Source organism: Pogonomyrmex barbatus, unplaced genomic scaffold (genome assembly GCF_055798465.1).
Source record: "Pogonomyrmex barbatus isolate J1 unplaced genomic scaffold, ASM5579846v1 scaffold20, whole genome shotgun sequence".
NCBI lineage: Eukaryota > Metazoa > Arthropoda > Insecta > Hymenoptera > Formicidae > Pogonomyrmex > Pogonomyrmex barbatus.
Window position 1 is genome coordinate 2,483,151 of NW_028297117.1, and position 25,163 is coordinate 2,508,313.

A 25,163-nucleotide genomic window follows, 5' to 3' on the forward strand; every position below is an offset into this window, starting at 1 on the left:
TTAAAAATCTTCAAAAACCAATTCTATAATATCCTACATATTTCAACATTATCACAAATCTAAATGTCAAAGAAAATCTAAATAACTTTAAAATATATAACAATTATCTCCGGCAATTTTCTCACTTGTTTTCTCAAATGACGGCAGAGAGATCTTTGGTGGTGCCAATGACAAATGTGTCTACATATATGATCGTGAATGCCAAATAGCGGGGGAGTCTTGAGAGTCACGATAAAGATGTGAACGGTGTAAAAGCTTTTGCAGATGACAGTTCACAAATTTTTTACAGCGTTAACGATTATGCAAGGTATGGGATAGAAGAACTATAAAGGGGAATCTAATTCGCGTGCGGTTGGAGTGATGGCCGGTTATAGGGACAGGAAGGGGGGAAGGGAGAGATCACGTCCTAGTATGGTGATGATCTCTCTCTCATATTCCTGTGGCACGATGATATACCACAGGCATATGGGACCTACAGTTTAACGCCAGTTCCGAACGGCAAGTTTTCGATAGAGAGACACTCATGGCAAAGTTACTCTCGGTGGTTTGCCATTGTCTCCCGAGAAAGGAACGAGCGTAAATATGTTGGCTCTGCCGGAAATCGAACCCGGGACCTCTGGACCGGGATTCTGTACTCGCTTACCGACAACTATTGATATTGTTAACTAACGATAGCCAATGACGGCCGCGCTTTTTTCCAAGCTCGTCCTTGCCATTGGCTGTCGTTAGTTAACGACACCGACGGTTGTCGGTGGACATGTACAACTATCGGTATCGTTAACTAACGACAGCCAATGACAGCCGCGCTTTTTTCCAAGATCGTCCTTATCATTGGCTGTCGTTAGTTAACGATACCGACAACTATCGGTATCGTTAACTAATGACAGCCAATAACAGCCGCGCTTTTTTCCAAGCTCGTCCTTGCATTGGCTGTCGTTAGGCACGACACCGACGGTTGTCGGTGGATATGTACAGAATCCCGGCCCTGGCATAGTAAATCAATGTGCTGTCTACTATGCCACACTCGCTCTCATCGATTCACGTGACGACAAATGATATTTTATAGCCGATTCGAAAGACCAATCCATCAAATTATGGGACATATGCGTGTCCCGCGGTAATAGTGTTCAGCAAAACATTCGCCGTTTTAGTCAACACTAAGCCTATACTAACATACACTGTAAAACATCTCTTCTTTTCAGTTGAACTTTTTCAGTTCATCTTTCTTCTTTTTTTCCCCATATTGGAGGGAAAAAAAGAAAAAATAAACAATGCAAGAGGTTCAGCTAAAAAAAACAAATACCTGTATACTTGAAATTTGACAAAAGAGATAGAAAGTTTCAGTACATAGTGTTCAATGCAGAAACAGAAAAAAAACCTCAAGAGTATCGACAAATTTATCCGGAAGGATTCTTTCTTATCTGCCGACGATGATGACCGCAATTCTGTCTCTAGAAGACAACGGCACTCGCCGCGGCGCGGCGCGGGAGGCATCCGCTATTTCCGGCCGTGAAAATATGGCACGAAGGCGACGACGATGATGTCGGGTCGGTCTCGTTTCGGGTTCGCGTAGGGAACTCACCGTCGTTTATTCGCAGGAGCTTGCGGGCCGTTTCGTCGTGGTATGCGCCTTTGACACGCGCTCATCTGTAACGCCGAGAAATCGCGATCGGCGACGGGGCGACCTAATTATGCGCAACGACGTGTCGTTCTCCTGACACTTCGCGCGACGCCAAACAGAAGGTACGTAAAAGCCATACGAGATTTCGGGTGTTTCTCCGATTCTTCTTCTCCTCATCCTGATCGCGCCAAGCTGCGTCCCTGACGATGATGTTCGCGGAGGATCCGCGCGCGATCCGCTCGTCGAGTTCGCGGTTCCCTCACGTGCGTCCCCGCGTGGATTACGTCACTTTGCTACGTGTTCAATGCGTCTCCGTTCCGGATAACTGAACAGTTTTACGTTACACGTATTTCCGATCGGCGAGAATTTTCGAGGCTGTTTCGATCATTGTGATCTTAAAATTTGCGATCATATATATATGCAGTATCAACAGCTCTACTAATTCTAGTCCTAGACTTTTATATTTTGACAAGCCGATGGTTTACAGTCTTGATCAAGTTGGCAAAATTGATATAAACGTTTTTATAAATTTGTTTGTATTAAATTATTAATATCTTCTATTTTCCTGTATATATTTTGATTACAATATGCACTGTAAAAATTGTTTGGCTTTATTACAGGAAATTTAAGGATATAGCTGTATCAGAACATTATTATTTAATTACTTTTTTATGTAGAAACAATATATTATTATAGTTATTATTATATCTGAAGATTTAGTCTTGTTCTTTAAAATAGTTCTTTAAAATCTTGATTGAGTTGACAAAGTTAATGTGTATGTCTTTATAAATTGGTTTATATTAAGTTATTCATTTGATATCTTTTCTCTTTTTTTTTGTATATTTTATTTACAATATGTACTGTAAAAATTGCTTGATTTTATTGCAAAAAATTTAAGGATGCAAATGTTATCAAAATGTTATCCTTTAACTTTTTTATGTAGAAACAATATGAAACTACTATAAAAGTATTTATATTAATTAATTATTACTTATTATTAAAAGTACTTATTATTAATTTATGGACAAAATAAATATTATATTCTATTATATTTGTATAAATTAACAAGTAAAGATAATATTTCACATTAATTAAATTTTCTTGTTATTATGAAATAATCTTAAATAAGTATAACCTTAAATAAATATAAGTATGTTGTTTTTTTTGAAAATATTTTTGTTACATGACAGTGCTGCATAGAATGGAAAAATATAATCTTTTTTTAAGATTTAACAATATTAATTATTTTTATTTAATGTCGTGATATCTTATATATATATATATTTTTTTTTTTTAAATTAAACAGAATAAATCATAAAAGGTAAAAGGTAAGGTTTAAATTCTGAATTATGATTATAGCATCTTCTGTATAAGTAGTATCAAGTCAAGCAATATTTTGTATCAAAATAATGGATGTGCTATAATAAAGATTTTAGCTCCTTGTAAATTTAATTTAATATGTATTTACAAATTTTATTTGTTTAGAATTTTGTGTGACATGCTCATGCATTGAATTTGTTCCGTGTACTTAAGATCAAAATAGAAATGATAACAATAAAGAATTTAAAAAGTAGAACTTAATGTTTCAGAATAATGAAATTATGATTTAATATTGATGAACAATAATAGAAATAAAAGAGAATGATTCTAAAATATCTTATGTCTAAATGATATATCTGAATGATAAATTAGCAAGATATGATTTTAATAAAATTTTCAATAATAATATATGACTTATATCTTTTTCTGTTATTATTGGCACTTTTAAAGTAAAGAATGGAGGAAAGATACATGATGTTTGACCTTACCTGAATATCATGTAGAAATGAGGAGGAATATGAAAAGGTCTGATCTGCGTCGAGACTTAATGCGATTAGTTTACCCCAGTATAGACCCTATCCAATTAGATCTGGAAAATCAGAACAATGATATTCTGTTTTGCCATATTAGAAAAACTTTCACTGCCATTGACTTTACCAGTTGTCTTTTTTTTGTTAGAGTGTACCTAAAATTAGAAAGAGTTGAAAATAAATAATGCAGTGGTTTGTATTGCTTTTATTTGTACAGTGCATAATGTGGAGCGCGTCTGAGAAATCATCAGACGCTATGGAAGGTGGCCCTCCTGAGGCTGTGGTACACACGAAGGAGACATGTGAGCAGAATAAAAATCAATTAGAATCCCTCAAAGAAATCATGATGAGGAATCAACAAAGTTTAAAGAGAAAAGAAGAAGAAGTCCAAGTATATAAAAATCATTAAAACAATTATATTTTAGAATTCATATTTTTAAAAATATAAATTTGCAGAAAATCTTTCTTAAGAAAGAAAAGTATAATATTTAAAATCTATATCTTGTTTTGTATTATCTTAGGAATAATGTTATATTAATTTTTCTATATTTAGGAATATGCACGAAGATTATCAAAAATTAAATCCAGAGCCAAATTATCACGTCGCAGTAAAGAAGAAGCTTCATCATCTAACACAACGCATTTACATAAGACTGAATCTACAGCAAAGGATATAGCAGATGATACAATCGATGACATAAGTCAAGCGAAAACCCCAAAAGCAAAATCTTCTTTACTTCAACGAAAGTTGGCAGAAAATAGAAAAGTATTTGAGCAACGTAGCAAAGAATTGACAAAAACAAAACGAGAAGTGGAAGAGAAAGTGGAAGCTATCAGGCAACAATTGGATGAAACAGATTTAGCAGCAGCGGAATATAAGGATCAATTAGCTATCACACCAATTAGGCCTCTTGTCATTACTTCAGATGTGAGTTCTACCTAGTTTTTTGTATTCTTTATTCTAATCAATTCTGTTAAAATAATGTTGTTTTTAAGTAATTTTTTGTAACTTTTTTAACGATTATAATACAAAGAATAATTGTGTTTTATGAGTAATTTATTTATGAAACTTTTCAATCTTAAATAATTTACACTTTGATTTTTTAATTCAAGGTGATGTCACCAATTCAAATTCAAGACATTCAAGAAAAGGAGAAAAAAATCACGGGACTAAATAACAAAATTATCGAGTTGGAAGCTACTATCTTGGACCTTCGAGAAAATTTAAAAGAGAAAGATTCTGTTATTGACTCCAAAACAAAAGCAGTTACTCTTATGTCTGCAGACCTCTCTAAGAAGGGTAAAACGACATTAGATACTCTCGAAGATACGAAAGACGAAATGCGAATAATGCAAGAAAATTTTGTCTTAATCGAAACGTCTCTGAAAAATAAGAATAGTAGTTTGCTAGAACAACTACAAGAAAGAGATAACAGGTTATCGGAATTAGAACGTACAGTCAATAGGTAATATATTTTTTAATTATATTAATATTATGCCTTTTTATTAAAAAATTATAAGTAATATTAAAATTATAAGTAATATTATTTTAAATTATTACATATTTTAATATTCGAATTATTGTTAACAGAATACTTTTATATTATTAGGCAAAATTAAAAGAATTTTGGATTAATTTTATTAAAATTTGTTTATAGTAATATATTAATTGTTGACGTAATAATATCGTAATATTATTTCTATAAAATTTTAATTTTAAGTTTTTTTTTAAGTTTTTTTAAGTTTATCAGTTTTAAATTTTTAATTTATTTGTTTTTTATAGATTTGAAGAACAACTCAAAAAACAAAAGATAGCTGAATCAGCAAGTGCGGATTTTTCACGTTCCACTATGGATACTTTAGCGGAGACTAAAGATGCAATGAAATCAATGCAAGAAAATTTTGTTCTTGTTGAATCGTCGTTAAAATTGAAAAATGATAATCTTCTTCAGCAATTGGAAGAATATGAAATAAAATTGGCAGAGGCCAAAGAAAGAATATTTCAATTGGAATCTGGTGCTGGTATAGTGACAACTCCAGCAGTCGAAGATTTACAATTTAGGATAGAGAAATTGAAACAGAATAATCGACAGCTTCTAGATGAGAAATACAAATTGCAGAAAAATATTGCGGAATTACAGGATAAAATAATTGCTAGTAAATCAGTTCATGGTAATGATGCAATTATCGAAAAAGACAATAGAATATCAGAACTTGAAAATTTAATAGAGGAACTTAAAGAATCGAATAAACTATTGGAAGAAGAATCGAAGGCTGAGTTGCAGAAACAAGTGGTCGAATTGTCATCCAAAAACGAAGAACAATCCAATAAGATTATTGATCTTGAGAAGCAAGTACATGAACTCGAAGCAGAAAGGAATGATATTGCAGCGAGATTGTCAACTGAGCAAGCAGTACCTAAAGCAGACATAGTAATAAAATTGACAAAAGAATTAGAAGATTTAAATAAAAGTATGATCAAATTAAAGGCTCAACATAGAAGTAAAGTGAAAAACTTACAGAAGCAATTGGAAAACTTCAAAATGGTAAGAGTTAAAATACTATTTCTAGATTTTAATGTCCAAGATTATTGATTATAATTAGAAAAGGTGTATAAATTTTTATTTTTCTTTTTTTTGGCTTTTTTGGCAATAATATTGAATATTAAATTGAAAATGTAATTCGTTGGAATATATTCACAAATTTCTGTGTCTATCAAAATAATAATGTATATATTTTATTAGATATCCGATACAAATGCAGAACTCGTTAGATTAGGCAATCAAGTGGCATTATTGGAGGAGGAGAAAGGTAACCTTCAGCTGAATCTGGTAGATTTTGACGAGCTTAAAGGTAGGAACCAGGACAAACGTTTTATCGTCGACGTTTCCATTGTCCTAGTTATATTACCGGATTTTTAATACGATCTGTGTTAATATTTTTTTATCGGGGTAGCCTGTTTTCCACAGCCCTGTTTCCTCTATAAATGAAAAGTAGTTCTAAAATTATAATTTTATTTATATATATATATTTTTTTTTACAACAAAACAAAGATCTAAATATTGTATATCAATCTAATAATATAAATTAGATTGTAATAATAATTGATTTTTATATGAATTTCACAAGTATAAAATATAGAAATAGATGAAATATTACAAATATCAATTAATTGCGCGATTTTTATTTGATTTGCGCAAGCACTTGAAAAACAAAGAAAATGAAAAATAATACTTTTTAAGACATTTCTGGTGATGGAATTCTTTTCTTGTTTTGTACGCTTCAATTATCAATATCTGAAATATTTCTTGTTAAGCGAATATAACCTACCTACTTGGTACCTACTTTACTTGTCAAAGTTTGCTGCGCACTTATTCTAGAAGTAGATTTATTCTTAATACTTATCCCACATATTTGCTCATTTTAATAATTAATGCTCATTGGAATAATTGATTAATTGCATGTGTTTCAATAACAATTTTGAATTTTTATGATGTACTTGTTTGCTATCACTATTATTATGTGCTTTTATTAAAAAAACAATAATTGAAAATACTTTGTGCATATAATTAATTTTGATGTATGTATTATTTGATTGATGTATATAATGCAGCTAACAGTTAAATACAATAAAATAAATTGAAGTATATAATTTATAATATATAATTATAAAATAATAATTTATGATTTTTACATACGTCTGATGCTATTAAAATGAGGAAGAAAAAGAATATCTTATTCTAAATTATAAAAAATGTTTTCAAAAATGTAATACACTCAATATTACTATATGCACATGTATAAATAATATTAAATATTAATTTTTAATTTACGATTTTATTAAATATTCTAGATTTTTTGGAATAATATATACAATATTGAAAAATAAATTATAAGCTTATTATGCTTTAAAATGAGAATTTATTGATGGTTTGATTTTTTTATAACAAATAATGTATAATAGAATAATTAACAAATTGCACAAAGAAATAGAAATTTTGTCAAAATTTATTAGCATTTAATCGCTTGCTTTAAGCTTATTATGAACGAATATGAAATTGCACGTATGTTATTGGCAAATTATACGATCTGCACAGCCTCGGCAGGAGATTGGCAAGAATGTGTTGCTGACCTGGAAAGTAAAGTTTCATCTCAGACAAAAGAGATACAGATGCATATTGATGCAATCGCCACCTTAGAGAACCAAAAGTTAGATCTAATGCAAGGTAATTTGTTACATTGAATAATCTATGCAAATGTTTTTTGTGTATTGGCAGTTTAAATAATCTATTATGAAATTATGTTACACATTTTGATAAAACTATCTATTATGAGCTGTTCCGCTTTTCTTTGATGGATTATTAATTACTGTGTGCAGCATTAATAATTGTACTTCTAATTCTATATGTACATGCATTATAATGTTATTACGTATTACGAATCGACACGTTTATAATCCAATGAAATAAGTTTGTAAAGCTTACTTATCTTCTTTCAGAGCTTCACACAGTAAAGCAGGAAGTTGTAGCTTTAGAAGCTGAGAATGCGGAATCAGAAAATCTCAGAGTGACTGCAGAGATGAAGATCGTCGAACTGGAGGAGCAACTGGAAACAGCACACAAAGAACAAAGTGATAATAAATTTGAATCCGAATATCATGAACTCTTAAAAAAACTTGATATCTTGACGCAGGAGAACTCAGAATTATATAACAAATTAAATAAAATAGAGGAGAAGGGTGCTTCAGATACTGGTTCGACAGAATCTTTCGAAGCTATTCAAATGAATGATAGAAACGATTTATTGAAAAAAATTGAGGATTTAGAACAGAAGAATAATGAATTAACACTTAAATTATCGAAATTAGAGGAAAAGGATGGTTCACATGCCGGTTCCACGGAATCTTTCGAAACCATAAATGATACAGATCGTAGTGAATTGATGAAGAAAATCGAGCAATTGACACAGGAGAACAGTGATCTGACCATAAAATTGAATAGGATTGAAGAAAAAGGTTCGTCCGATACAGGTTCCACAGAATCGTTTGAGCGCATCTCAGAGCAAAATGACAACACGACAAAGATCGAATTACTTACTCAAGAGAATAATGAGCTTGTTATCAAATTAACAAAACTGGAAGAACGATTAAATCAAATAGAAGGCAGTGCTCAATCGGACATCTCCAAGATTGATAGCAGCTTACGATTGCAGATCGAGACGCTTACCCAACAAAATGATGATTTGATGGAAAAGATATCCAAACTTAAAATACAAATAACGGATCTCACAGATGAAAACAACAGGCTGCAAAATCGTATAGAAATGTTGACAACAGAGAATACTGAGTTAGTTATAAATCGCACGAAATTAGAGGAACGTCTTGAAGTGGAATTGTCTCATATTTCTCATATGTCAGTTCAGATAACAGAATCTACTGATCAAATTAATGTCTTAAGAGAGAGACAACAAATTCTTGAAAAGGAACTGGCACAATTGCGGAAAGCTTCAGTAGAACAATCCATTAATGTAACATCGTGTGAAACTGATGATACAAAGTCTAAACTCGCAACATTGGAGAAAGAAAACGCGCAAATGATAATGACGATTTCACAGCTCGAACAACATATTAACAGTCAAATAGAAGAGTTAAATAAAATTACTAAAGAGAAAGAAGATCTGGATCTGAAGCTGGAACATATGACGAGTAGTGATTTCTCTAGAGAAAGATTGGAACTAATCGATAAATTGGAGAAATTGAACCAAGAGAAAGAGAATGTTGCTCATGAAAGACAGGAACTGCACGAGCAAATAAGTATGCTTTTACAGAAATCGTCTGACGAAATTTCGGAGATACGAAAAGCAGAGGAAGATGCGTGTCAGGAATCGCAAGCAGTAATTGTAGCATCTTTGGAGAAGGAATTAGAGAATAGCAAAATATTAATCGTGGAGTATCAAAATCAGATAGAGGAAATGAATATGAAGTTGGAGAGCATGGAAGCCGAGTTACAGGAAAAAGCTAAACGATTGCTAGAGTATGAAGCATCGGATGGAAAATTGGAGAGTTTAGAACGTGAACTGAAGGATATGTTTGTTACTGCAGAAGAATGGAAATTCAAATATGACGAGATGCAAGAAAAAATGCAAGCTCTGGAACAAGGAAAAACATCGATAGAAGAAGCTTTCAAGACATTGGAAGATGGTAACAAGGAATTGCTAGAAGTGATAAAAGAAAAAGATGTGGCAACTGTTACTTTACGAGAACATCTTCAAGGTATCATAGGCTCTCTCGAGACAAAATTACAAGATGAAGTAGCGAATATAACTGCGAAAGAACACGAAGTTACAAATTTGAAGGCAGAAATTGAAAGGAAAGATCAAGAATTGCATACCAAATATTCACAGTTGCAAAATGGAATGATTACTATAGACAATTTACAAGACGAGTTGAATAATTATTCGATCAAACTTAAAGAAAACGAAGTTGCTTTATCTTCATCATTAGGAGAAGTTGCGAGACTTAGTAATATAGTAAAGGAAAAAGAAGAGGAAGTCCATATTCTAACTAGTAAAATTACTGAAATATTGGAACAATCTAAGCCTATAACAGAATTTAAAAAAATATTAGAGGATTTGCAAAATAAAGAAACAAGTTATATTGAATTACAGAATAAACATGAAGACATCTTAAGAGAAAATAATGATTTATTACAAAAAATTCAGGATATATCAAAGCATGACGAAAATGTTAAAAATGAACTATTTAAGAAAGAACAGGAAATTGATGGTTTACTTGCAGCTAAAAAGGATTTGGAAGCACAAATTGAAGAAATCAAGAACGATAAGACTGAAGCTGAAAAGCGCATTTTGGAACTACAAACGGTTTTGGACAATCAAACTACATATGTTGAGAAAATACAGTCGGAGTTAACGGATGAGTATAAGCAGATGGAACGGCTTAAAATTAAGCATATGGAGGATATGGCGATGTTGAATCGAAGATTGGAAGATGTTATTGAGGAATTAGTTGAGAAAACACAGGAAAACGAAGCTATAAAAGTAGAATTAGAACAAAAGAAAGAATTACTCGGTAAAAATATCACAGAAGATGTGAAAACTGTATTGGAGAGCAAAGTTGAGGACTTGGAACAAAAACTTTCAGAATCAGAGAGTAAGCTACAGGCGCAATCCGAAAAGATGAAAAAAATTGTGGCAACATTCAACAAAAAGAAGATAGCGTGCCAAGAACTCGAAGCGCGCGTCGCTGAGTTGGAGGAGAAATGGACAACGGAGAAAGATGAGAAAGAAGTTAAAAATAAGCAGATACAGGAAGTGGAAATTTCCATGCGAGAAAAGGACAACAAAATCCGTGATTTGGAGAAGGAATTGCTGCAGGCAAAGAATGATATTCTTACAAATTCAGAGAAATTTGAGAAGGAATCAAGCAGTTTGAAAGAAAAGATTATGGTGTTAATGGAGCATATTTCAGAAATGGACGAGGAGGTCGAGAAACAACGGGCAGAAATAGAACGCATCTCTCTTGAAGTAATAGCGGAGAAAACAGCGAAGGAGAACATTGCCAAAGAATATGAACTTTACAAACAAACTACCAGTAAAGAGGATGAACAAAAACAAACAATACTGGATGAGGTAAAAGAAGAGGCGCGAGAATTAAGTGTTCGCATGCAAGTGATGGAGACCGAATATGTGGAACAACTTGCTACAATTAAGAACCTAATGGCGGAAAATGGTCTATTGTTGTCCAAACAAAGACAAATTGATGAAAAACTAGAAAATGCCGAGAAGAAATCGGAAGAGCGTCGTGTATTAATCGAGGAATTACAGAAGGAGATTGCATCTATGACGGTGACCGCACAAGTTCCGGAACAAAGTGTAAGAGAAGATGACACACGCATCGCGCAACATTGTGACCATTCCGAACAATGTCAGAATTTGATGCAAGCATTGGAAGCGCGCTTACAAGAACGTCAAGCGGAAATTGAAAATCTGAATAACGAATTGGCCAATTCCTACGGTAATATCGTGTTGCTTCATGATGAATCTCAGAGATATAATGATATGATGATGCAAACTGCTCAGGAGCGCTTTAATCAGTCACTTGTAGACCAAACGAATACGTTGCAACAAGAAATCGATTCTTTGAAAACAGAAAAGGCCATGAGCGAACAGAGAGTGTCGGAATTGGAGGGTGAGTTGGAAAAATATAAATACAAAGACATGGAATGCAAAGTTGAAATTCCTGATACAACAGATATTCCTACTGAAAATCAGCAACAACAGAGGCTAGAAGATGCTTCACAATTACTCGAAGCACAAATCTTTGATACAGCTATTGCTTCGGATAAAGAAGAAATAGAACGACTGCAAAGTCTACTAAATGAGAAACAGAGTCAGTGTTCTGAACATATGAAACAAATAGATCTTTTACTTAATAATATAGAGGAAGAAAAATTGCTTGTTCAAAAATTACATAATCAATTTGATGATTCACAAAATGAATTGAAAAAAATAGAGAAGCTTCTTTCTGAAAAGAACGCGCAGGTAGATTCATTGAATATAGAATTGAATAATGTAACTTATCAAATGAATGAATTGAAAACGTTGCAAGAACAATATCATATTGCTAAAGCGGAATCGGAGAGATTGCAGCAACTTGTGACTGATAAGAATACACAGATGGATTTATTGATTACGGAATTAAATACCGTAAATCAACGAATACAGCAATACGCGAATGTAGAGGAAGATTTAAAAACAGAAATCTCACTTAAGGATACCGAAATTGATGCGATAAAAACAGAATTAACTTCTATGAAAGAAACTGTAAAAGCATTAACGATAGAACGAGATCAGCAAATTGAATCGTATAAACTTCAAATAAATAATCTGCAAACAGAAGCAAAGATCGTTAGTGATCATGATTTAATACAAGAATGGAAACAGCGTATCTCTACAACTACTACAGAGAGAGACTTGTTGCAATTACAAGTGAATGATTTGACACGATCTTTGGAGGAATTAAAGGAATCACTTATGAGTCAACGTAATTTACAGGCTGAATTAGAGAATGCTTTGCGAGAGAGAGATCAGGCACAAATACTCATCGCGAATCTCACCCAAGCTTTGGATGATTTAAAACAGGAGTCAAAGATACGTGAAGATATCTCGAAACAGTCTTCTTCTGTGGAAAAATCGATTGTTCAAGAAGAATTAAAAGTTCTTACGGTTATCGAAAAATCGACTAGCCAACAAGAACATGTACAAACAACACAAACTCCTATTGAAAAAGAAGGACAGCAAGATATCCAATTGGATATTGGTTGGGACAATAGTTCTGAGAATTTTAATGTCGATGAAGAATCTTGGGGTTGGAATGCGGAGAATGCTCAAGCGGCTGTTAGCACTCAGCTTCTCAGTACAATGACGTTGAGCGCCGAAATGCAGTTACGTGCGAAAGTAGAAGACTTGCAAAATAAAATCAAAGATCTGGAAATGCAAAATGCTAGGATTGCCGAAGAGAACAAAGCAGCGCAGGTAAAGAGTGGTAAGTTAGTAAAGAAATTGAAAGAATATAAAGTACAGATAGAAGGCTTGCAACAACAATTAAAAACGCAGAAGCAGGCTGATAGCTTTTTCGACTTGGATACGGCAATTGAAGAGGAGTTGAAGGCGCAAATCGCCAGTTTGGAAAAAGCTCTTAATGAAATTAAGGACGAGAAGAAAAATATTATTGCCGAAAAAGAGGCTTTATTGAAACGACTTGACGTAGTAGTTTCGGCTAATGAAAGATATATGGAGATGAAAGAGAGACAAGATATGGAAATTGAAGTATTGCGTATTCAGAACAAGGAACTGAATAACAAAGTACAATCCTTAGAGTGGCGACTACAAGAAAATGTGACTGACATAGAAAATGTTACTGTTCTCTCGCAAAATGAAGATCATGAAGTTGATAAATCTACTACGCATAATCAGCCCCAAAAAAGATCAGCGGAATCTAGTGATGATTTAGAAGTAATATCGAAGAAGTACAAGGAAGAAATAGACGATTTAAAGGACGAGTTAGAAGCACTCGCAGCAGAAAACGAACAGTTGCAACACTTTTTAGAAGAGCAAAAAGCAACGATGGCAAATTTGGAGTCAAAAGGTAACAGTAATATTGATGAGCTTATGGAGAAGTTAGATACATTAAACAATCAAAATGCACAACTAGAAAGTGCATTAAACAAAAGTAAAGAAGAATATAATGTCCTCAGGAAACAATATGAGCAAAGTTTGATTAACGCAAGTGATCAAGTAACAGCGATGCAGCAAGCCAGCGATCTCCTCAAGGCTGAATATGCAACAAAGATCGACAAATATGAAACAGAGATAAGTCATTTACAGAAAGTTGTAGAAGAGAAAGAAATTTTGGAAAGTAAAATCAATACTCTAATGAGATCAGAAGAGAACCTTTCAGCCGTTAATGCATCTCTAATGGAAGTCACGGAGTTACTTAATGCAAGAGTTCAAGAAGTTGCTGATTTGAAGCAAGAACTTCAAGTTCAATACGTGGAACGACAACAAGCTGAAGCAGCGTTACAAACAGAAATACAAAATTTGACAAAAGAATTGGATGAGAAGAAACAAGATTTGGATACCTTGAAGCAAGCTTTCAGTGACAAGGAGCACGAGTTGGTACAACAAGAAACGGTGAATGCTATTGTCAGTGAAGCTACAGAGAAATTAATTCAAAAGCATGCGATAGAGATCGAAGAAAAAGATAAAGAACTGCATGATTTAACAGAGAAATTAATAGCATTGCAATCCACAGCCGACGAATATAATTTGAAACTGCAAGATTACATGGAGAAATTGGAAATGCAACAGCAGCAAATTGCATATCTGAAAGAGGATTTAACAGAACGAAATTCAATAATAGGAACTATTCAAGCTGATATGAATTTGATGAGCGAAAAATTGCGAGAGAAACAACAGGAATTGATACAATATGAGGAAGAAAAGACAAAACTCACGGCAGAAGTGGAAAGATGTTTAACGGACATCCAACATCTGCAGAACCAGTTGAATGCCACGGAAACAACAAGCACAGTTGACTTACAAGAGTATACCTCGCGTATTCACAGTTTGGAACAAGAAATTCAAGTTTTAAAATCGGCAAAAGAATCGTTCTTATTGCAATACAATCGGGAGACCGAGATATATCAAACGCAACTCGCAAGCCACAAAGAGCAAATCAATGCTTTAAAACGTGATTTACAAGAAAAGACCGAGCAGCTGCATTATGTGAGTGCGCAATTGTGTGCTAAGGAAAACGATCTGGAAGGAATCAGAGCCATGATGAGTGATAAAGATTCTTTATTGGAGATCAGGAACCAAGAACTGAACGATAAGCAGGCCGAGTTGGAGAGATTGCGTAATCAGCTGAGTTCTCAGATGAGCGACAGTCTTCCGGTTGCTGGAATAAGCCACGACGATGACGCGGAACTACAGAGCGCTATAAGCGAATTGAAGGCGCAAATGGAAGTCAAACAGCAAGAGCTGGAGCATTTGAAATACGTTTTAAGTGAGAACACGTATCCTACAATTATTCAGCAAATGCAGGACAGAATCAATTGTCTGTATAATGAAAAGGCTACGCTAGAGACTTCTTTGCGAGCAACTACGGAGAGCTTGACAGAGAGACAGGAGCAAGTTAATCTTTTGACGCAACGCATTAACGGACAAAATCAGGAGCACATTTCTAAGGAGGAAGTCGGTTTGCTCTCCAGAGATCGAAGACGATCTGTACACGATCAGGAGGAAATTGTTAAGTTGCAGAACGAATTGCATGCAAAGCAACAGGAGATTAACGAATTGAAGTATATTATAGCCGAGAAAGATTCACAATTATCTCTCCAGGCTAGTATGGAGCCTCAGTCGGACGATTTCGAATTGCGTGAAACTGTACAAAGATTGATGGGAGAATTATACGGCAAGGAGCAAGAAATACAGATGTTAAAGTCAACTATCACGAAGCTACAAGAAGAAGAGATTTTGCATCTTAAAGATTACGAGAGGCTCTCTGAGGAGAGCAGAAATGCAATCGAGAGATTAACTTCGGAGAAAGAACAAATCCGCATCGATGCCGAAGAATTCTTGAACAGAGAATTGCAAAAGAAAGAATCGGAGATCGATGAAATAAAGCAGAGGCTATCGCAGGAGAATCAGAAGTTACTTGCGGAACTTCGATTGAAGGATAGCGATATTGAGAATCTGAAAAGGCAATACGAACAGTTGCGAACGACGGCAGATGATCGGGGAAATAAGCTGCGACAAAAAGAAAATGAATTGATGCATGCAATCGACGAGCTGGCGGAGAAGGAGAAAAGATTGGCCGAGCTCAGCATAACCAAAGACACTGAACTTCATAACTTAAAGGTGCAGATCCACGAAAAAGAATTGCGCATAGAAGAATTCTTAGCATTGTCCGCGGAGGAGGAGAAACAATTGGATGAATTGAGACAAACGTTGACAATTAGCGAGACAGAAGTGAATAGATTGAAGGAATTGTTGGAACAAAAAGTTTCGGAACATGAACTGATACAGCACGCCTTGAAGAAAGACGCACCCATTGTCATTGAAGCAGCGTCGTCAAAGAGCTCGGAAACCGTCCAACCAACGGTTGACGACAACAGGGAAAGGACTTCTAACGAATTAGATTTCGCACTATATATGCTTCATCAAAGAGATGTCAGATGCGAGGAGTTGACTCACGAACTGATGCAGTTGCTTGAGGAACGTGATACGTTACAATTGCGATTGTCTAACGCAATTCGGGTGAACGAAGAGCTCAGGAAAGTTGGCAACGTCGAAGCGAGCCCAATAAAGGATTCATCATCGGTTTCACATGCAATAATAGAACCTATCGTGGAACAACCATCGCCTTCGAAGTCCGAGGGACCAGTTGAAATCGCGAAAGAAGCTATCGACACCCCGATCGAGAACAAAGACGCTCTTGCTCTGAAGTAAGTGAAATTATTTGCATAATTGCAAAATTGTAGATTCTTTTAAATTGTAGATTATTCTTAAATCAATGTAGTCTTATGTAATTAAATGTAATTGTAAAAAAAAATTGAACGTACCTGTTGTATGTAAATGTAGTCTCTGAATATTTAATTTGTTCATTATAAGAGAAAATAATTAATGTTATTGGACACTTCATGATTTAATATTAAATGTACAATAATCAAATAAGTAATATGTATAAACATACAAGTTAAATGTATAAACATATTTAAATGTAGCGTATTTAAAGAAAAAGTTAATCAAAGCTTGAGAATAAATAATTTTTTACATGATCGTTAAACTAAAATTAAGTTCCTCTTCATTCTAGTCGCTGACGTCGTTCAGTGGCAGGAATGATGGAGCTTTAATTAAAATTTTAGAGATTAAAGTTTTGTTGACTAGTAAAAATCCAAACGTTTTTCATAATTTGTTTAAATATTCCGCGAAGCTCAATATTGAAGAATAAAAATTTTGTTCTTTAGCATGATATGCCTCGCTCCTCGCATATTGCAGATCGCTTGCAGCTTGATATAAGCTAGTTCTCCCTTTAGGTTATCACAGTTACATTCAGTCAGTCATGCAAAGGATGTACGATTGAAGGATGAACGAGAATTAAGACATACGCAGCAAATGTCCTTATTAGCGCATAGAGATGTTTTAAGCACTTTGCCGCCCGAAGCAGCCGCAAGACTTGTCAACGCTAATTACACGCTCTGTAGGTATCCCATTTGATTAGTAGGAAAGCAAGAAATGCATTATACCGAATTTTTAAAACTGTATACTAACGAAATAAATCAATTATAGCTCGAGACGTTCAAAGCCAATCGAGCGTTCTCTTGAATTGGTTGTGGGGCAAGAGGTAAATATAAAAAGATATTTTTTATTTTAAAATTTGCATTATTATATTTATTAATTTTAAAACATATATTACTATTGTTTTCTAATTTCATCAACTCGTAATTCATAAATTTATCATTTAACAGGATCTTAATTTCATATCGATTCCATAATTTAATTCTACATTTTGTAATTTTAAAATCACAAATTGTTAATTGTTTAGATATTTGCTTTTGTAAATTGTTGATCCTATTGTTAATCTTGTTGTCCATATATTCATTATAAATTTTTTTTCTAGATTCTTAAATTTTATAAATCAAACAAAAGTAATAAAGATAATATAAGTTATATAATATAATTATTATGTATCTGATTTTAGTACACCAAAAGTGATGCACATGTGATGAACGAATAGCGGGAATGAAACAAAAATTGCTTTTGCCTTCTGGAGACATTCCTGCCAAGTGCCAACTGCCAAGATTATGCCTGCAGTTAAATAATGCATAATTGGAATATCTTGTCGTATGTTTTAGACAAAAATCACGTGGTTATAAAGCATAGTTTTGTGAGGATATTGTGAATAATGGAAGGATGTCAGAAAAAGATATTTTTCAAATTACATATACATGTACAGAATGTAACTAGCGTTTTTCTCGGAAAAGTCACTCTTTCCTCTTTGAAAAAAAAAGAGAATATGAAGAGCAGACTTATGTGTATTATAAATATTGTACAGCAAATATGCATGGGATATACAATGAAACCACAAATTAGATATTTGATTTTTTTATTTGATGACTAAATTTGTAATAAAATATATGAAATATATACAAGATCATGTTAGAATTCTATCATTATGTATCATAATTCTATTGAATATAAAAGTGTTTATTAAAAAGTTGCCTTCTTATTTTATTAATTTGTTAATAATTTAATAATTATATAATATAATTTTGTAAATTATCTACGATTGTCTTCCGGCTTAATAGTATAATACAATATTATTAGATATATATTAAAAGAAAGCCATGGAAGACAAATCACAGATAATACAGAAATAATTCGTGATAATTGTAAATTATTCATTTCTTCTATTTCCATAAAATTTTGTACAAAAAAAAGAAATTTCAATAAATAAATAAAATATTTAATAATGAGTTGTAATATAAAACAAGGATAAATTACTATGCGTTTTATATTATTTAAAAGTAAATATAAGTAAAAGTAAATATTTAACTAAACAGATAGGGATCACTGGGTAAAATATAATTTATTAAAATAATTTTCGTATTTAGCATGTTGTCAAGCTATTACTGTTTCAAAAAATCATGCATCATAATTTTTTAATTCATCATATACTAAATAAGTTATACTGTCACTTTTTTTAATAATGTTTGTAATAACAAGTACTCATACTATTTAAATTAGATCTCGTATAGCAAAGTGAACTTTAAAATGATTTCTGCAATGGTCAAAGACATAAAAATAAATGCAATAATAATAATAAATAGTAAGAGTACCAGTAATAATTTTAATTTAAATGTTAACGTGTGAGAATCCTGCCAATAAGTCCAAGTATTATTCCAATATATTGGATTCGCTCGTGGATCTGGTTTTACGTTACTTGGTGGTACCATATTATACCTATATTGTAATAGAGTCATCTCTAAACTTGCTGCTATGGAAGGTTGTTGTTTAATAATATTGATCATTTCACAGGGATCATTTTTGATATCGAAGAGACATGGTGATCTTATTAGATCACAAGGGATCTATAAAAAACAAATAACATTTTAATTCAAATCAAATTATAATCAATCAAATCATAAAAAAGAAATCTTTAAAATTATAAAAAATAAAACTTTAAATAAAACACATTAGAAATTGTTTATCTTTATTTAAAATAAAAGTTTAAAAAAATCTTTTATATCTTATATTATAGATCTTCAAAATTCTTTAAAATTTCAGATATCTGAAAGTGGTTCAACAACAACTGTGAAATAATTAAATATCATAGTAAAGTTTATAACTAAGTTTTTATAACTAAGTTTTTATATTAAATTTTGTTTAAATTATCATAATACACACTTTTTCGTATTCCGATACGTTACAATGGATTTCAGCTTGACGTCTTAACTTTAGAATTTTATGAAAAGTTAGTATGTTTTTTTCTGATTTTTTTCTTTGGATGTTATCATAAGCTCGATCAATGTTTCTTTTTTTTTCTGATATTCGTTGAGCTATCTGTACTTGAGCGATAGCAATTCCTGTTTTGCTATGTAGCACTTTTTCAGGATCATATGGCGATCGATTTTCATCAGATGATCTTCCGGAATCTCCTACCCAATTAAAACTTGCTTCAATTTTACCTTTCACATATTTAAAATTACCATGACGAATAGCCGAATAATTACTGATGTCATCGATATTTATCAATATCTCTTGTCTAGGATTAAGTCTGTCAGACATTAATGCTGGCCACATGTTACGACCATCAATTTCGGAAATGTTTATGTTATTTATGCCTACAACAATATTATTAAATATTATTAAGATTTGTTATCATTAATTATAATTATATTTTATATTAAAATCTGTTCGATTAATTCTATTTTATTAGTTTATATATACATATAAACTATATAAATATATAGTATTATATATTATATAATTATAGTAAATATCGAAATTAAATTAATTAGTCAAATAAATATTTATTATAGATATTAAACTGCACATATTTAATTTTTATCAACTTTTCTATAAAATATTAACTTCTACTTACTCATATATTATCAATATTGTAATTATAAATGTTATAAAAACGATTATAACTTAATTTTTTTTAATTTAGTTTTTTTTTTATAAATTTTTACTTTTGTAAATTAATTTATGTAGACAGATGAATGGTTTATTACTTCAATTCTACAGCTAAGAGGGAGGTAGATAAATTAATTTTTATAATATAATTATAATATAATTAATAAAATTATATATATGAAAATGATTTATAACCAACCAGCGGCAGATAACAGAGTAGGTAACCAATCAGCTATAGACATTAATTGATTTGATACTCGTGCGCGTTTTTTTATTAAAGGACTCCAAATTGCCGCCACTGTTCGCACCGCACCATCCCAAGGAGTGCTTTTTATCTATCAAAATATATTTTAATTTTATGCTTTTATTAAAGTAAATTATGTCATGTTGTTAGGAGATAAATTTCTTTTATAATTATATCAGATACTTACTCCACGAAGGGGATAATTACTACCATAATTCTGAAAGAGACCTTCAGTAGGTGCTCCGTTATCAGACATAAAAAGAACGATGCTGTTTTTTAACATCTTACGGTCCTGTAAAGCTTTCATAACTTCACCAATACCGTTATCTAGTTTAGAAATCATGGCTATAAGTAAAAATATGTTAATGAATAAAATAAATTTAATTCTTTACAATTAAATTTTATGAATCATATAAAGAAAATGTCTCATTTCATTAACATAATTTAGGATTATAGTTACATGCAAGATGTCTCAAAATTTAAAGATAATAAGTTATAATATAATAATTCGCAAAAAATTATAATGCTATTTTTTTCACGAAATAATTTTTTAAATACGAAAATTTAAATCATAATTATTTTCCAATTTGATTGAAAATAAATTTATAAATTTTATAATTAATAAATTTTATTGAAAATAATATTCATTTCATTGAAAATAATTTATTACTTTTGGGATATTCTACATATAATATCAAATTATAAGTTCTATAAATTTTAGAAAAATTAAAAAATTAAGACGTAACATAATATCAAATTTTTATAAAAATATGTTACATTAATTAAAATTTGTTCTTGTTTACACTTTTGGAAATAGAAAAATAAAAATTTCATATTTAACATATCAAACTTTTCTTAAATTTTTTTTATTCTTATTTTTTTATATTAAAAAAAAATCTATACCAGCATAAGTTCTTCTTGCTGGATCTTTGATGTAGGAAAACTTGGCAATTTCTTCAGCGGGAGCTTGAAGTAAGTCGTTTTGATTTCCACTATGAGGAGCAAGATGGGCCAAGTACAAAAACATTGGATTATTTGTATCATGAGCATTAATTAAACGTACAGCTTCCTCTGTAAAAAGATCCGTTGAATATTTGCCCATCGTGTCCCATGCAACTGACAAATTTCGCCTCATATCGAAGCCTTGGACTGGTGGATCACTTTTTATGATCTAATAATTATTAATAAATATAATACATATTTATATTTCAAAATTAATACTATAACTTTTATCTTCATTTAAAATTAAAGAATGTTGATTCTGACTTAACTTACTGGGTCAATAACTATATGATTATAATAATCCTGAAGACCATTGTAGTAACCAAAATGTGTATCAAAGCCACGATACGTTGGCGTGTATTCACGCTTGTAGTAACCTAAATGCCATTTACCTACTATATGTGTTTTGTAATTTGCTCCTTTTAAATGCTACAATAAAGTCATGTTAATTTCCATTATTGAGTTAACTTTAATATACAATCATATATTTTTTATTTATATACACGACAGTATATTTATTATTTACAATCATATATACTCAGTCAGCAAAATGTTAGCAGAATGTCAGCAAACTAACAACAGAAATTTAATCAGAAAATGTTAGCAAACTGATTACATCTGAGGTCCCACTTTATTTACATTCTGCTGACAGAACCTGTTGACATTTTGTGCCAGCAGACTGGCAGCAGAAGTCAAGCAGATCCTGCTATCAGTTTGTGTCACAGGTCCTGCTCGATTTCTACTGTCAGTCTCCTGGTTCAGAATGTCAACAGATTTTGTTAGGTTTCTAGCACTAGTTTGCTGACGTCAAATACTATAAAGTCTGTTTGCAACCTGTTGCTTTTCTAGCATCATAAATTTATAGCAGACTCTACGCATAATCTGTTTCTTCAGAGTATATTTATTGGCTGTCGGGGTATATTTATTATATTTATTTATTATTTTTATATACTTTTTGTTATTAACTAATTCAACTAATTTTGATCAATGCTGCTACGAATATATGATAAATAAAATGATACATAATAAATTAAATTTAATGTTATTTAAAAAAATATTTTAGGATGTGTAATTTTTTAATTAAGATCACTTAATGATTTTAAATTTTATCTCATAATTTTAATAATCAACTATTTTATATAGCTAATATTATTATTTGTTGGCACTTTACAATACAATGACTATTTAATTTCCGACGTTATTTAAACAAAAATTACATACTTGCATTATAATTTTAGCATATTATGACAATTATTTTGTTTTATTATTAAATATAATATTCTTATCTTATATTACTCCACAAAAATAAAAACTTGTGTACCTGTGACAATAATTTTTCACTAAGTGGAAGTCCACGTGGTTCTGATACATATAAAACATCATGTTGCATGCCTAAGTGAATTGGATGTTTTCCTGTCAATAAAGATGATCTACTTGGCGTACATAATGGCAATGCATAATGATTATTTAGAATTATTCCGTTATATGCGAGAGCATCGATATTCGGTGTCGGGATTTGATCAGAACCATGAAAGCTTACATCATTCCAACCCTGCCAAATAAGAAGGTATAAATAAGTAGGTATAAACGCTTAAACTTATCATATTTGTTATCTAAATCAACTCGTGTATAGTAACTTATATTTGAGAATAATAAGTAATTTTGTCATAGAACTTAAAGATATGCAAACTTAAAAATATGCAAATACAAAAAAGAGTAATCTATTAAAAGTAAATATAATATTTAATAGCATTAGTTAATGCAATTAATAAGTATATTATATAGCAATATAGTACAGTATAGTATAGTAGTATAGTATAGTTAATGTATTCATTAATAATTGCTTTAGATAAAATATATTATATTTCAAGATTCATTTAAAGATTATAAAAAAGCGGCCAAATTTTACTGTTAAATAAAAATTTTTTGAGATGATGTTAAATTTAATCACAATTTTAACAAAATTTTGATATAGAAAAGGAACTAATTTGTTATATCGAACTTTTAAATAGTAGTAAAAGTAGTACTTACCATATCATCAGCAAGAATTATAATAATATGAGGTTTATTCTGTTTTTTCTTATTTTTATTATTACTAATTTCTTGTGAAGTTGTAATTACAAAGTTCACAATATACAACAAGGAAAACAGCGATGCTATAAATAATTTATCTCTCATTTTGAGAATCTGTGAGATTGGATTAAAATTGTTTTACGAATCCGGCAAAAAATTTTCTATATAGAATAATAATTATATAGAATATATTAATACAAAAATATATAATTATACACGATATCGGTCTACTTAAATCAAAACACCTTGAATATTTAACTTATTTTTAATGATACGAAAAAATTCAGATGAAAGTATGTTGAGGAGAACACATTTTGGTCACACTAGTTTTCTTCTAGGTGGAGACGCTAAAAAAATATGAAAGTCACCTTCACTTTTTTAAATGAACTACCCAATTTCGAACATCTGCGATTATAGGCTACCTCAACACATATAACAGATATAATGACTATAGATTGTAGGCTACCTCAGGCTACCTTAGCCTTTCGATTACAGAGGCATGTGATGATATTTATCGCAAATAACATGTTTAGAATAACATGTCAACAATACAATGATACACACATATATACATATACCATAATACAATACAATACAATGATACACGCATATATACGTATATCACAATATACATATATACATATATATTCTCTCGAATCCCCACGACCGGTACCTCAACACAAATATAATGACTGTAGATATTCAAAGTCATTCGAAGTCACGAATATGTCCAGTCAAATTTCTCCAAAACTATTGATGCAAGAAAATGTTTCAAGTGAAAGATTTTCAAGGCGAATGCATTTTGGTAACGCTAATTTTTCCTAGGTTGAGATGCTAGAAAGATATGGATCCAGTGAACAGAATATTTAAAATCGACGCATAAGATAATTTCAAGATATTTTCATAATTCTTTATAAGATATCTTAAAGATGTTTCTTAAAGAATTCTAATCTAAAGATATCTTAAAGTTGTCTTATGCGACATTCTGCTCATTGGAAAGGTCATCTTCACTTTTTTAAATATGATTTTTTTACATAATATGATTCCTTTATTTTATGTATAAAAATGCTAAGGTAGAATTGTCGAAAAATCAATAGTTCAGATATTTTAAACTTTATTTTTTCTAACAAAAAATTTATTCAATGAGATATTCAAAACAATGGTGTCCTCCGACTTTAATATTTTTACATAAATATACATAAATACATAATATACATAATATAATATACATAAATAAAATACTGTTGCATTTCTTATCATTTCTGAATTTATATGATAAAATCTTGACTACTGATTATTTTTGATTTATTGAATTGAATATTACCATCTATTCCAAACACAACAAAGAAATTATTATAATATATATATATATATATATATATATATATATATATATCAAGTATATATATATTATATAATATTATTTCGGAATCATAAATTTTTATGTGAATAAATTGTTTAATTTTTAATTATATTATATTTTATTATTTTTTCTTAATAAAATTAATACAAATTTAGTTATTTAAATATATACTTATATTAATCGATTTCATGGACATTTTTGAAAAATATATATGTTTCGATCTTAAATACAATAAAGAATCATCCGTAAATATTGTTATGTATATTTTTTTAATATAGCTACACATATTAA

At 31.1% G+C, this 25,163-nt stretch overlaps 2 protein-coding genes across 7 annotated transcripts; one reads left to right on the plus strand and one right to left on the minus strand.

Annotated features, from left to right (window-relative positions):
* The first annotated feature begins 1,480 nt into the window (after window positions 1–1,480).
* LOC105432244 (uncharacterized) lies at window positions 1,481–18,268 on the plus strand. Of its 4 annotated transcripts, none has more exons than XM_011646952.2 (11): window positions 1,481–1,743; window positions 3,689–3,862; window positions 4,025–4,399; window positions 4,585–4,937; window positions 5,255–6,017; window positions 6,216–6,324; window positions 7,569–7,697; window positions 7,970–16,496; window positions 17,088–17,251; window positions 17,341–17,395; window positions 17,753–18,268. In XM_011646952.2, exons 2-11 carry the CDS (start codon window positions 3,695–3,697, stop codon window positions 17,775–17,777), a joined length of 10,668 nt encoding a protein of 3,555 aa, XP_011645254.2. In that variant the 5' UTR covers window positions 1,481–1,743; window positions 3,689–3,694; the 3' UTR covers window positions 17,778–18,268. The 4 variants fall into 4 exon arrangements, with proteins under 4 accessions (XP_011645254.2, XP_011645255.2, XP_011645256.2 ...); XM_011646953.2 differs by having other exon boundaries at window positions 6,216–6,282; XM_011646954.2 differs by lacking the exon at window positions 7,569–7,697.
* Window positions 18,269–18,621: 353 nt separating this feature from the next.
* LOC105432242 (arylsulfatase B) lies at window positions 18,622–24,161 on the minus strand. Of its 3 annotated transcripts, none has more exons than XM_089077939.1 (9): window positions 23,468–24,161; window positions 22,758–22,988; window positions 21,710–21,865; window positions 21,338–21,605; window positions 20,622–20,779; window positions 20,390–20,525; window positions 19,785–19,895; window positions 19,459–19,709; window positions 18,622–19,142 (listed from the first exon to the last, which is right to left on the minus strand). In XM_089077939.1, the coding sequence occupies exons 1-9, from the start codon at window positions 23,612–23,614 to the stop codon at window positions 18,795–18,797; spliced, it is 1,806 nt and encodes a 601-aa protein (XP_088934065.1). In that variant the 5' UTR covers window positions 23,615–24,161; the 3' UTR covers window positions 18,622–18,794. The 3 variants fall into 3 exon arrangements, with proteins under 3 accessions (XP_088934065.1, XP_088934064.1, XP_088934066.1); XM_089077938.1 differs by having other exon boundaries at window positions 19,459–19,895; window positions 23,468–23,670; window positions 23,755–24,158; XM_089077940.1 differs by having other exon boundaries at window positions 19,459–19,895; window positions 23,878–24,156.
* Between the last annotated feature and the right edge of the window lie 1,002 nt (window positions 24,162–25,163).

Excerpts from the sequence above, each read along its gene's own strand:
- LOC105432244 (XM_025219644.2), top strand. The coding sequence starts at position 3,656 with ATGCAGTGGTTTGTATTGCTTTTATTTGTACAGTGCATAATGTGGAGC. Across the intron at positions 6,018-6,215 it reads AATTGGAAAACTTCAAAATG|ATATCCGATACAAATGCAGA; the intron begins GTAAGAGTTAAA and ends ATATTTTATTAG. Across the intron at positions 17,396-17,752 it reads AATTGGTTGTGGGGCAAGAG|TACACCAAAAGTGATGCACA; the intron begins GTAAATATAAAA and ends ATCTGATTTTAG.
- LOC105432242 (XM_089077938.1), bottom strand. The coding sequence starts at position 23,614 with ATGAGAGATAAATTATTTATAGCATCGCTGTTTTCCTTGTTGTATATT. Across the intron at positions 22,989-23,467 it reads TAATTCTTGCTGATGATATG|GGTTGGAATGATGTAAGCTT; the intron begins GTAAGTACTACT and ends CTTATTTGGCAG. Across the intron at positions 21,606-21,709 it reads ATCATATAGTTATTGACCCA|ATCATAAAAAGTGATCCACC; the intron begins GTAAGTTAAGTC and ends AATAATTATTAG.